The sequence below is a fragment of the Salmo salar genome, chromosome 11 (genome assembly GCF_965601325.2).
Source record: "Salmo salar chromosome 11, fSalSal1, whole genome shotgun sequence".
Lineage (NCBI taxonomy): Eukaryota > Metazoa > Chordata > Actinopteri > Salmoniformes > Salmonidae > Salmo > Salmo salar.
This window is the reverse complement of record NC_138301.1, coordinates 56,194,458-56,207,895: the sequence shown is the minus strand read 5'-3', so window position 1 is coordinate 56,207,895 and position 13,438 is coordinate 56,194,458. Positions and strand designations below refer to the sequence as shown.

General features: G+C 45.8%; 1 protein-coding gene across 1 annotated transcript in view; it reads left to right on the top strand.

The window, feature by feature from the left end:
- The window catches only part of otud7a (OTU deubiquitinase 7A), a 243,612-nt gene extending 230,940 nt beyond the window's left edge, over positions 1-12,672 (top strand). The window contains exons 12-13 of the mRNA XM_045689748.2: positions 7,065-7,149; positions 7,406-12,672. Of these exons, the coding sequence (XP_045545704.2) occupies positions 7,065-7,149; positions 7,406-9,268 (1,948 nt within the window). The 3' untranslated portion in view covers positions 9,269-12,672. The remainder of the gene's footprint in view (positions 1-7,064; positions 7,150-7,405) is intronic.
- The last annotated feature ends 766 nt before the right edge of the window (positions 12,673-13,438 follow it).

Below are 13,438 nucleotides of genomic sequence, written 5' to 3'. Positions count from 1 at the left end.
GGTAATAGGGGTGGAGGGGTAGTAGGGGTGGAGAGGTAGTAGGGGTGGAGGGGGGGAGGGGATAGTGAGGGGAAGGGGATAGTAAAGCGGGAGGGGATAGTGAGGGGGAGGGGATAGTAAGGGGGAGAGGGGGAGGGGATAGTGAGGGGGAGGGGATAGTAAAGCGGGAGGGGATAGTGAGGGGGAGGGGATAGTAAGGGGGGAGAGGGGGAGGGGATAGTGAGGGGGAGAGGGGGGGATAGGGAGGGGGGAAAGGGGGAGGGGATAGTAAGGGGGGGGAGGGGATAGTGAGGGGGAGGGGATAGTAAGGGGGGAGAGGGGGAGGGGATAGTGAGGGGGAGGGGATAGTAAGGGGGCGGAGATAGTAAGGGTGGAGGGGACAGTTAAAGCCTTGCTTCCTCTCTGTGGGAGGACAGTAGGGGTGGAGGGGACAGTTAAAGCCTTGCTTCCTCTCTGTGGGAGGACAGTAGGGGTGGAGGGGACAGTTAAAGCCTTGCTTCCTCTCTGTGGGAGGACAGTAAATACAGAGAAGAAATGAGAAGAGGAAAAACGTAGACAGAAAGTAGGAGAGGAGATCCCCCTTCTAATCATAGAGTCATTATCTCTAGGCTTCATACATCATTATCTTCTATAACGCTGCTTTACACAGAGGATCTCAACTCTGATCTGAATGGCATAACCTCACTGAGCACTGTCTGTCTGTCTGTCTGTCTGTCTGTCTGTCTGTCTGTCTGTCTGTCTGTCTGTCTGTCTGTCTGTCTGTCTGTCTGTCTGTCTGTCTGTCTGTCTGTCTGTCTGTCTGGCATGGAGCAGTGTCTGTCTGTCTGTCTGTCTGTCTGTCTGTCTGTCTGTCTGTCTGTCTGTCTGTCTGTCTGTCTGTCTGTCTGTCTGTCTGTCTGTCTGTCATGGAACACTGTCTGCCTGTCATGGAACACTGTCTGTCTGTCTGTCATGGAACACTGTCTGTCTGTTAGAATGAGAGAAAGAGACAGGATGCTTGGTTGATGAGATCATTTCTGAGACTTGTGTGATTTGGTGATGTTAAAAACCACTAATTTGTGAGACTTACATTGAATGATTTCCCACTGGGAATTTGGGTTCCTTAGAGAAGAAAACTCCCCATTAATTGTGTACATATGTGAAGTCACACAAAGTCCAAGATTGAAGGTGTTTGTGAAGTTTGACCCTCTGAAGGTGTTTGTGAGGTTAGACCCTCTGAAGGTGATTGTGAAGTTACAGACTCTGAAGGTGTTTGTGAAGTTATAGACTCTGAAGGTGTTTGTGAGGTTAGACCCTCTGAAGGTGTTTGTGATGTTAGACCCTCTGAAGGGGTTTGTGAGGTTAGACCCTCTGAAGGGGTTTGTGAGGTTAGACCCTCTGAAGGTGTTTGTGAGGTTAGACGCTCTGAAGGTGATTGTGAAGTTAGACCCTCTGAAGGTGTTTGTGAGGATAGACCCTCTGAAGGTGATTGTGAAGTTACAGACTCTGAAGGTGTTTGTGAAGTTATAGACTCTGAAGGTGATTGTGAAGTTAGACCCTCTGAAGGTGTTTGTGAAGTTAGACCCTCTGAAGGTGATTGTGAGGTTAGACCCTCTGAAGGTGTTTGTGAGGTTAGACCCTCTGAAGGTGTTTGTGAGGTTAGACCCTCTGAAGGTGTTTGTGAGGTTAGACCCTCTGAAGGTGTTTGTGAGGTTAGACCCTCTGAAGGTGTTTGTGAGGTTAGACCCTCTGAAGGTGTTTGTGAGGTTAGACCCTCTGAAGGTGTTTGTGAGGTTAGACCCTCTGAAGGTGTTTGTGAGGTTAGACCCTCTGAAGGTGATTTTGAAGTTACAGACTCTGAAGGTGTTTGTGAAGTTATAGACTCTGAAGGTGTTTGTGAAGTTAGACCCTCTGAAGGTGTTTGTGAAGTTAGACCCTCTGAAGGTGTTTGTGAAGTTAGACCCTCTGAAGGTGATTGTGAGGTTAGACCCTCTGAAGGTGTTTGTGAAGTTACAGACTCTGAAGGTGTTTGTGAAGTTAGAGACTCCGAAGGTGTTTGTGAGGTTAGACCCTCCGACGGTGATTGTGAAGTTAGACCTTCCGAAGGTGATTGTGAAGTTAGACCCTCTGAAGGTGATTGTGAAGTTACAGACTCTGAAGGTGTTTGTGAGGTTAGACCCTCTGAAGGTGTTTGTGAAGTTACAGTCTCTGAAGGTGTTTGTGAGGTTAGACCCTCTGAAGGTGATTGTGAATTTACAGACTCTGAAGGTGTTTGTGAAGTTAAACCCTCTGAAGGTGTTTGTGAAGTCAGACCCTCTGAATGTGATTGTAAAGTTATAGACTCTGAAGGTGATTGTGAAGTTAGACCCTCTGAAGGTGTTTGTGAAGTTAGAGACTCCGAAGGTGTTTGTGAGGTTAGACCCTCTGAAGGTGTTTGTGAAGTTAGACCCTCTGAAGTGATTGTGAAGTTAGAGACTCTGAAGGTGATTGTGAAGTTAGACCCTCTGAAGGTGATTGTGAAATTAGACCCTCTGAAGGTGATTGTCAAGTTAGAGACTCTGAAAGTGTTTGTGAAGTTACAGACTTTGAAGGTGTTTGTGAAGTTAGACCCTCTGAAGGTGTTTGTGAGGTTAGACCCTCTGAAGGTGTTCATGAGGTTAGACCCTCTGAATGTGATTGTGAAGTTAGACCCTCTGAAGGTGATTGTGAAGTTACAGACTCTGAAGGTGATTGTGAAGTTAGACCCTCTGAAGGTGTTTTTGAAGTTAGAGACTCTGAAGGTGTTTGTGAAGTTAGACCCTCTGAAGGTGATTGTGAAGTTAGACCCTCTGAAGGTGTTTGTGAAGTTAGACCCTCTGAAGGTGATTGTGAAGTTACAGACTCTGAAGGTGATTGTGAAGTTAGACCCTCTGAAGGTGTTTGTGAAGTTAGAGACTCTGAAGGTGTTTGTGAAGTTAGACCCTCTGAAGGTGATTGTGAAGTTAGACCCTCTGAAGGTGATTGTGAAGTTACAGACTCTGAAGGTGATTGTGAAGTTAGACCCTCTGAAGGTGTTTGTGAAGTTAGACCCTCTGAAGGTGATTGTGAAGTTACAGACTCTGAAGGTGATTGTGAAGTTAGACCCTCTGAAGGTGTTTGTGAAGTTACAGACTCTGAAGGTGTTTGTGAGGTTAGACCCTCTGAAGGTGTTTGTGAAGTTACAGACTCTGAAGGTGTTTGTGAAGTTAGACCCTCTGAAGATGATTGTGAAGTTAGACCCTCTGAAGGTGTTTGTGAAGTTAGACCCTCTGAAGATGATTGTGAAGTTAGACCCTCTGAAGGTGTTTGTGAAGTTTGAGCCTCTGTCTTTTTTGGTATTTACTTTTCTATCTAAAAGACAGTCTTAAGATTTTGAAAATAAGTTTCTAGTGGAGTTAACCTCTATGGGCTAGGTGGGACGCTTGCGTCCCACCTACGTAACAGCCACTGCCAGCCTGTGGCGCGATTTTCAAAACCTTAAAAATCCTATTACTTCAATTTCTCAAACATATGACTATTTTACAGCCATTTAAAGACAAGACTCTCGTTAATCTAACCACACTGTCCGATTTCAAAAAGGCTTTACAACGAAAGCAAAACATTAGATTATGTCAGCAGAGTACCAAGCCAGAAATAATCAGACACCCATTTTTCAAGCCAGCATATAATGTCACCAAAACCCAGAAGACAGCTAAATGCAGCACTCACCTTTGATGATCTTCATCAGATGACAACCCTAGGACATTATGTTATACAATACATGCATGTTTTGTTCAATCAAGTTCATATTTATATCAAAAACCAGCTTTTTACATTAGCATGTGACGTTCAGAACTAGCATACCCCCCGCAAACTTCCGGGGAATTCGCTAACATTTTACTAAATTACTCACGATAAACGTTCACAAAAAGCATAACAATTATTTTAAGAATTATAGATACAGACCTCCTCTATGCACTCGATATGTCCGATTTTAAAATAGCTTTTTGGTGAAAGCACATTTTGCAATATTCTAAGTACATAGCCCAGGCATCACGGGCTCGCTATTTAGACACCCGGCAAGTTTAGCACTCACCATAATCATATTTACTATTATAAAAGTTTGATTACCTTTTGTTGTCTTCGTCAGAATGCACACCCAGGACTGCTACTTCAATAACAAATGTTGGTTTGGTCCAAAATAATCCATCGTTATATCCGAATAGCGACGTTTTGTTCGTGCGTTCCAGACACTATCCGAAATAGTAAAGAAGTGTCGCGCGCATGGCGCAATTCGTGACAATAAAATTCTAAATATTCCATTACCGTACTTCGAAGCATGTCAACCGGTGTTTAAAATCAATTTTTACGACACTTTTCTCGTAGAAAAGCGATAATATTCCGACAGGGAATCTCCTTTTCGGCAAACAGAGGAAAAAATCCCAAAGGCGGGGGCGGTCCGGGGTCACGCGCATAAGGCCAGTGTCCCTTGATCGGCCACTTGAGAAAGGCGATAATGTGTTTCAGCCTGGGGCTGGAATGATGACATTCTGTTTTTTCCCGGGCTCTGAGCGCCTATGGACGACGTGGGAAGTGTCACGTTAGAGCAGAGATCCTTAGTAAATGATAGAGATGGAAAAGAAGTTCAAGAAATGGTCAGACAGGCCACTTCCTGTAAAGGAATCTCTCAGGTTTTGACCTGCCATTTGAGTTCTGTTATACTCACAGACACCATTCAAACAGTTTTAGAAAATTTAGGGTGTTTTCTATCCATATGTAATAAGTATATGCATATTCTAGTTACTGGGTAGGAGTGGTAACCAGATTAAATCGGGTATGTTTTTTATCCAGCCGTGTCAATACTGCCCCCTAGCCCTAACAGGTTTTAAAGGCACTACAATGATGCAATGGAGCCTTGCCCCGTTTTGTAACTGAGGTCTTTTAAGGTCCTTCTCCCTTGGAGCAGCTGGGTTCTCTGGCAGCTGCTCATTTGACAATATATAAATAACTCTGTCCATTTACTTTGTCATGTAAGCTTCCAGTGTATTCCACTGCAAGACAAAATAGAACATTTTAGGGCCCTGGTCAATCAGACATAACAGGAAGTTATAGGGCCCTGGTCGATCAGACAAAACAGGGCATTTTAGGGCCCTGGTCAATCAGACAAAACAGGATGTTTTAGGGCCCTGGCCAATCAGAAGGTTATAGGGCCCTGGTCAATCAAGTCAGCTAACTGTGCTGTAGGATTATAGGGCCCTGGTCAATCAAGTCAGCTAACTGTGCTGCAGGGTTATAGGGCCCTGGTCAATCAAGTCAGCTAACTGTGCTGTGGGTTATAGGGCCCTGGTCAATCAAGTCAGCTAACTGTGCTGCAGGGAACATTGAAAAATATAATTCTTCTTGAATACAAGAATGAATGTTGGGATTCGTGTTCTCAACTAAACATTTTTCCCAGCACTAAACATAAAGGGCCTTATTTTATTAGAGATGAACTATCCATAGTTTATTATCTATAAAACTTTAACATGTATCACTGTAGTGTGAGGTTAGTAGTGTTCAATCTTAATTCATGGCTAAATAAACTCAGCAAAAAAAAAAAGTCCTCTCACTGTCAACTGAGTTTATTTTCAGCAAACTTAACATGTGTAAATATTTGTATGAACATAACAAGGTTCAACAACTGAGACATAAACTGAACAAGTTCCACAGACATGTGACTAACAGAAATGCTGCATTAAGTACTGCATCTCCTCTCATCTCCAGCATGGACTGCACCAGATTTGCCAGTTCTTTCTGTGAGATGTTACCCCACTCTGCCACCAAGGCACCTGCAAGTTCCCGGACATTTCTGGGGGGAATGGCCCTAGCCCTCACCCACCGATCCAACAGGTCCCAGACGTGCTCAATGGGATTGAGATCTGGGGTCTTCGCTGGCCATGGCAGAACACTGACATTCCTGTCTTGCAGGAAATCACGCACAGAACGAGCAGTATGGCTGGTGGCATTGTCATGCTGGAGGGTCATGTCAGGATGAGCCTGCAGGAAGGGTACCACATGAGGGAGGAGGATGTCTTTCCTGTAACACACAGCGTTGAGATCGCCTGCAATGACATCAAGCTCAGTCCGATGATGCTGTGACACACCGCCCCAGACCATGACGGACCCTCCACCTCCAAATCGATCCCATTCCAGAGTACAGGCCTCGGTATAACGCTCATTCCTTCGACGATAAATGCAAATCCGACCATCACCCCTGGTGAGACAAAACCGCGACTCGTCAGTGAAGAGCACTTTTTGCCAGTCCTGTCTGGTCCAGCGACGGTGGGTTTGTGCCCATAGGCGACGTTGTTGCCGGTGATGTCTGGTGAAGACCTGCCTTACAACAGGCCTACAAGCCCTCAGTCCAGCCTCTCTCAGCCTATTGCGGACAGTCTTAGCACTGATGGAGGGATTGTGCGTCCCTGGTGTAACTTGGGCAGTTGTTGTTGCCATCCTGTACCTGTCCCGCAGGTGTGATGTTCGGATGTACCGATCCTGTGCAGGTGTTGTTACATGTGGTCTGCCACTGCGAGGACGATCAGCTGTCCATCCTGTCTCCCTGTAGTGCTGTCTTAGGCGTCTCACAGTACGGACATTGCAATTTATTTCCCTGGCCACATCTGCAGTCCTCATGCCTCTTTGCAGCATGCCTAAGGCACGTTCACGCTGATGAGCAGGGACCCTGGGCATCTTACTTTTGGTGTTTTTCAGAGTCAGTAGAAAGGCCTCTTTAGTGTCCTAAGTTTTCATAACTGTGACCTTAATTGCCTACCTTCTGTAAGCTGTTAGTGTCTTAACGACCATTCCACAGGTGCATGTTCATTAATTGTTTATGGTTCATTGAACAAGCATGGGAAACAGTGTTTAAACCCTTTACAATGAAGATCTTTGAAGTTATTTGGATTTTTACGAATTATCTTTGAAAGACAGGGTCCTGAAAAAAGGACGTTCCTTTTTTTTTTGCTGAGTTTATATTTCTTCAAAAGTGTAGCATTTATAATCCAGATTTACTGTTGATATCTAATGTTCGTAACCTTTCTCTCCTTCAGTTTAATTCTGTCTCTGGAAGCCAAACTGAACCTGCTGCACAACTACATGAACGTAACATGGATCAGGATACCATCTGAAACCAGGGTACCTCTCCTCTTTCTCTTCCACATTGATTGGCTAATGCCAGCAAATAATTGTTGTACATGGATTTGATAGGTTGTTCTGCATCCGTGTTGTACTGCCAGCTCCCCAGCACCTTACTGTCTATATACAAAGAATAAAGCAAACTACAATTTACTATCAAAGTCTTGAAATTGAGTAGATTAGACAGATCAACATAATTTACTGATTGCGCTTCCTCTCCATCCCTTCTCACCCCTCCCTCCCTCTCTCTCTCCAGGCTCCCCTGGCCCAGCCAGAGTCTCCCACGGCGTCCCATGGCGGCGATGACGTCCAGTCTCTAGCCGACTCCATGGACTCCGACCGTGACTCCGTCTGCAGCAACTCCAACGTCAACAACGGCAAGGTCTCCACGAAGGACAAGGACAAGGATCCCAAGGAGAAGACAGAGAGGCAGCAACAGCGTAAAGACAAGGACAAGACCAGGACGGACTCTGTGGCCAACAAGCTAGGCAGCTTCAGCAAAACTCTGGGTATCAAGCTGAAGAAGAACATGGGAGGTCTGGGAGGGCTGGTCCACGGAAAGATCAACCGCTCCAACTCTGGAGGCAACGGCCGGAACAACGGAGGAGTGGGGGGCAACGGAGGAGGGGGGGGCGGCAACGGAGGAGGGACAGAGAATAATGTCGAAAAGAAGAAGGAGAAAAAGGAGGGGAAAGCACGGAAGGATGGAGGAGGAGGAGAGAAGGAAGGCCAGTCTGCGAGTACGTCATTCTGCTCGGACAAGACCACCAGCCCGTCTCCCACCGAGCGTCCCCCAGGCATGCCCTCTCCTCCCGGGGAACGGGACAGGGACAGGGGGGGTCTCCTGGCCAGGCTGGTGGGGGATAAGGCCCTGTCGGAGCACTGGAAGTACAGCACAGACGTCAAGCTGAGCCTCAACATACTGAGAGCCGCCATGCAGGGCGAGAGGAAGTTCATCTTCGCTGGCCTTCTCCTCACCTCCCACCGCCACCAGTTCCACGAGGAGATGATCTCCTTCTACCTGACCTCCGCTCAGGAGCGCTTCTCTGCCGAGCAGGAGACTAGGAGGAAGGAAGGAGAGAAGAAACCTGCAGCAAACTCTACAACCACGACTACTACGACCAACGGGTCCTCCAACGCCCTGAAGAAACCAGAGCAGGAGAGCGCCCCTCACCGGGAGAGAGAGAGGGAGAAGGAAAGAGAGAGAGAAAAGGAGAGGGAGAGAGAGAGAGAAAGGGAGAGAGAGAGGGAGAGGGAGCGAGACACCCGCACCCCTCCTCCGCCTCCCTCCTGCCCGCCTCCTCCTACTCCCCTTCCCCAGGACTTCATCTCTTCCCCAGCCAGACACCACCAAAGCCATACCCCTCACATCCCCCCACAGATCGCCCTGAAGATGCAGGGCCGCCACAGCCCCTCGCCCCACTCCTCCCCCAGCAACGGTGCAACCAGGAGACCGGGGTCCGTCCCCCCTGTCCCCGGCCCCGTCCCAACTACAGTCCCATTGTCAGCCCACTACAGCCATACCCCTCCCATCCAGAGATCCAGTATCATCCACCTGAGAGACGTCAACCTCCAGGCCCTCCAGGCCCCCAGCTTCCAGCCGGACGACTCCCAGCCCAGCTACAAGCCTCCTCTGGTGGGCACCCTGAAGACCTGTGCCACTTACCCCCAGCAGAACCGCTCTCTGTCCTCCCAGAGCTACTCTCCAGCCCGCCTGTCTGGGGTCTGTTTGGGCACCGGGGTCAACCACGCCCACCCGGGGGTCCCAGGCACCACGGAGCCCTACAACATGCCTGGGGAGCACAAGTCCCACACCTATACCAACGGCTTCAACGCAAGCCACATACAGGACTGTCTGGAGTTCGCCGACGCCGACTCGCCTCAGACCTGGGGGAGCAGTAGCATCACCAGGACGGGGTCAGGGTCCGACAAGGTCAAAGGTCAGATCGGTAGCGCTGGGGGGGGTTGCCTGGTGTACTGCCTGCAGCAGAGGAGGTGCAAGAGGGAGAAGTGCTCCTTCTACGGGCGACCAGAGACAGATAACTACTGTTCCTACTGTTTCAAGGAGGACCTGAAACACAGGGAGAGAGAGGCCAAGGCCCTCAGTAGGCCTGGATAGCCCCTGGCACCGCGCCAGCCAGAGGTGCTGCTACTTTAGCCTGGTGTACTATCTATCACACTACAGGTACTGCAAACCCTGCTGCTGACAACGCAACACAACAGAAGACAACAGAACTGTGTCCATAGAGAAGGAGATAGAACAGGTCTACTCAATAGACTGTCTGTGGACGTTGGGACATCAAGACAGACAGACAGACAGACATGCTCAGAGCCAGGTGATCGCCTGCTCTGTTTAAAACCTTTGATTCCTGTCACTTCTTCTGTCTCAGTGTACAGTACAGTAGGCTACTGTAAAGGACACAACTACTTGATGACAAGCAGGGTAGATCTCTGTCCACTTAACATCTTTGGCCAGCAGGAATTTATAACTTTGTTCGTTTTTTAAATAATTTGGTTCAACTTCAACTTTTAGTTAGTTTATGGGGAAATGTCTGTGTTTTTTGCCCTCAACTTGAATGGCAAACTAAGATATAATTTCAGGCACATACAGTACACATAAAATAGCATTTACATTTTGTTGTGCAGTGGTTCAAAACGTAAACTTAAATCTAACATCAAACTAAAACTGGACTTGATCTTAAAACCTTCAACCAACTTTCAAAACAAACTTCTCAAAGCAATACGTTAGTTACTTCAACGTTTTTTTAAAAATCAATAATTGTCCTAATGGCAACTCACTGTGAACCCTTTCTGTTGTCTATGCACTCATGTTGGCTTCAGTAGAGAGTTCAAATCCTCTGGTGCAGCTGAAAGACAATAGACAACAATAGGCAGGATATTCAGTCAAATGCAAACAAACCCACACTAAGGAAAATATCCGTTTTGTGTGGTGAAAATGTACTTTGTAAGTTAAGTTTTCACTATGCACTCACATTGATTACAGGGTTTAAACGAAACAACAACAAAATCGAATTGGTTGATGTTTTCCTCTACATTCTACAGGTCTTAGATAAACTGAATGTGTTTTCATCAGCAGTTGATTATCTTGATTGTTATTTTACAGGTGCTCTGTGGTGTTGCTACCATTAGGTTGTCCACATTTGAATGTCTTAACGTTCATTACAACGACAAAATAACATGAAATCTCCTGGCCAAAGATGTTAAATATATATAGAGAGAACGCTCTTCAAACACTCCTGAATATAATGACGTTTGGGATCCTTTTTTATGTGTCTGGTTCATGGACTCTCACCATTTAAATGTACAAATATGATTTTGTATTCATTTGAGAGTTTTACACAACTTAAATTATTAATTTGCACATTAGATACCAATGTACAGTAGATAGCAAAAATGAGGAACAAAAATAAGATTAGTATATTGTGTAAAAAAAAAAAAAAAAGGAAAAAAGTCAGTTTGTGTGTTTTTGTGTATAGAGAATGTGATGATGGGGAATTTACAAGCCAAGGCTATAAAAGTGTTATATAGAAAATATTTTTGATATAATTTTCACAAAATGCCATGAAGCAATATTTTGCGCTTTTTTTCTTATGGACACCGTTTGTCACTTTGGTAAGTTACTTTAAGTGCACGGACATTGGGGGTGGGGGAGGGACTGAAAGTGAAGGGTCGGTTGGTCGAGGTGTTCCTGGTTCTACATCATATCAAGGGGAAAATGACCTATAGTATTGTCACGATTGTTTCAATCAATCATGACATTGAAGGGCTGTTGGTTTTAAACGGGTTGATAGATCTTAGATATAGCAACATCCTTCAAGATTACCACATTTATGAGACTACGGGCATGTCACACCCTTCATGGTTGGTCCACTGGGCTGCATATTACTGACAAACTGTAACACGTAGTTAAACAAACGTTTTAAATGTGAAGGGGATATTTCTAGTTTCTGGTTAATCACGAGTCATCAGAAGTCACAGCACGTGATGACAGTGATAACAAATATGTAGTTTTTTTAAAATTCATATGTAAAAGCACACCATATATTCATTAATACTATGTTGTACTTCCACAGTGGTTATTTGTCTGTCCCTGCCATGGCGTTATGTTGTCCTATAGTTTTGGGTTTAAAGACATACTGTTGAGATTCAGGGCCCTGTATTCATAAAGCGTCCCAGAGGAAGAGTACTCATCTAGGATCAGGTCCCCCCCCAGTCCATTCATTATAGTCTTAACAAAGTTGATCCTAGAACAGCACTCCTACTCTGGGAGGCTTAATGAACATGGGGCCTGGTGTCTTGTCACCCAAACACAACCCATCCATTCAGAGTCCTATGGAATAAACAGTGTGAACAGTAACGGTTAGAACCCATCCATTCAGAGTCCTATGGAATAAACAGTGTGAACAGTAACGGTTAGAACCCATCCATTCAGAGTCCTATGGAATAAACAGTGTGAACAGTAACGGTTAGAAGCCATCCATTCAGAGTCCTATGGAATAAACAGTGTGAACAGTAAGTGATAGCATATCAACTAACTCACATAACTGGTACAGTTTCTTCATCTCTACAGTGGGGGAAACCTACCATTAAAATGATAGACTGATCATTTCTTTGTCAGTGGGCAAACGTACAAAATCAGCAGGGGATCAAATACTTTTTTCCCTCACTGTACATAATGGTCATATTGTATGTATATGCAGAGCCGGGGCCTGAACTTATAGATCTGTCTATAGCAAGATGGCAAGGTGTGTGTGTGTGGGTGTGTGTGTGTGTGTCTAATCTGAAATACCTCAGCTGACCTATTCGGGGGTTTAGGGGTTGTCAACAATGGTTTGGCATCGACTTTCACGTCTTTGATTTGCAATAATAATAAATTGTCCTTGTGTTCTGTTGTTGGTATAGATCAGGGGTTCCCAAACGTTTTTACTCGGAGCCCCCCTTCCAGCGTTGGGTAACATCCCGTACCCCCCCATCCCGTCCCGTCCCACGCCACCGTCCCCCCCAGCGCCATGTTTATTTCTATGGTCACCAGCACTGTTCATGACACAAACTGTTGAAACCCCGCTTGTTGGTGGAGAGAATTTAGCAGGTTTAAAGCTTATTTCCTGCAATTCTACACATTTTGTCATGGGGGTGCAAGGAAAATGTTGCCGTTTAATGCCCATTTTCTTGCAATTCTATACATTTTATCATGTCTAATGTGTATTCATGTGATATTTGAGTGGCTCAAAAACTACAACAATATCTATGGGCTAAAAAAAGGGAATAAAAAGAGTGACATGGGCTGATTCATCTGGCCATTCCTGACTAGTTATAAATATCTCTCTAATGTGTACAATGACTAACATGACAAGAGGAACTGATGATGTAATACCCAGTTTAGAAATGTCACCTTGTACATTCTACTATTAGAACTTTCACGACTAAGTTTAAAGCTGGACTGAATTCCTTTAAAAATATATATATATATTTTTTTTAAATTGAGGGGGCCGAACCCTCGCTGCCGACCGCGGGGGGGGGGGGGGGGGGGGGGACGACGGGACGGGACGACAGTTTGGGAACCACTGGTATAGACGACCACCTATTGTTTCAATCAATCAGCTGTGTTTCAGTACAATGTCTATATGGGGTACATGTCAATGAAGCCAAATGTTACTTTTTTAGTGTCTTAGTTTACCCTTAAATTGCAATAACAACGATAGAGACCTTTGAAAATTGGACTATCCAAACCTTTATTCAAAGAAAGCACTGTTGTGATATTTAAAATGACAAGAAACAAAGCTTAACCTACTGTACCAGTGAGTGGATGAAGTGATGTGCGTTACCAATACCTACCAGTGAGTGGATGAGGTGACGTGCAGCACCAATACCTACCACTGAGTGGATGAGGTGACGTGCATTACCAATACCTACCAGTGAGTGGATGAGGTCATGTGCATTACCAATACCTACCAGTGAGTGGATGAGGTGACGTGCATTACCAATACCTACCAGTGAGTGGATGAGGTGATGTGCATTACCAATACCTACCACTGAGTGGATGAGGTGACGTGCAGCACCAATACCTACCACTGAGTGGATGAGGTGACGCGCAGCACCAATACCTACCACTGAGTGGATGAGGTGACGTGCAGCACCAATACCTACCACTGAGTGGATGAGGTGACGCGCAGCACCAATACCTACCACTGAGTGGATGAGGTGACGTGCAGCACCAATACCTACCACTGAGTGGATGAGGTGCCGTGCAGCACCAATACCTACCACT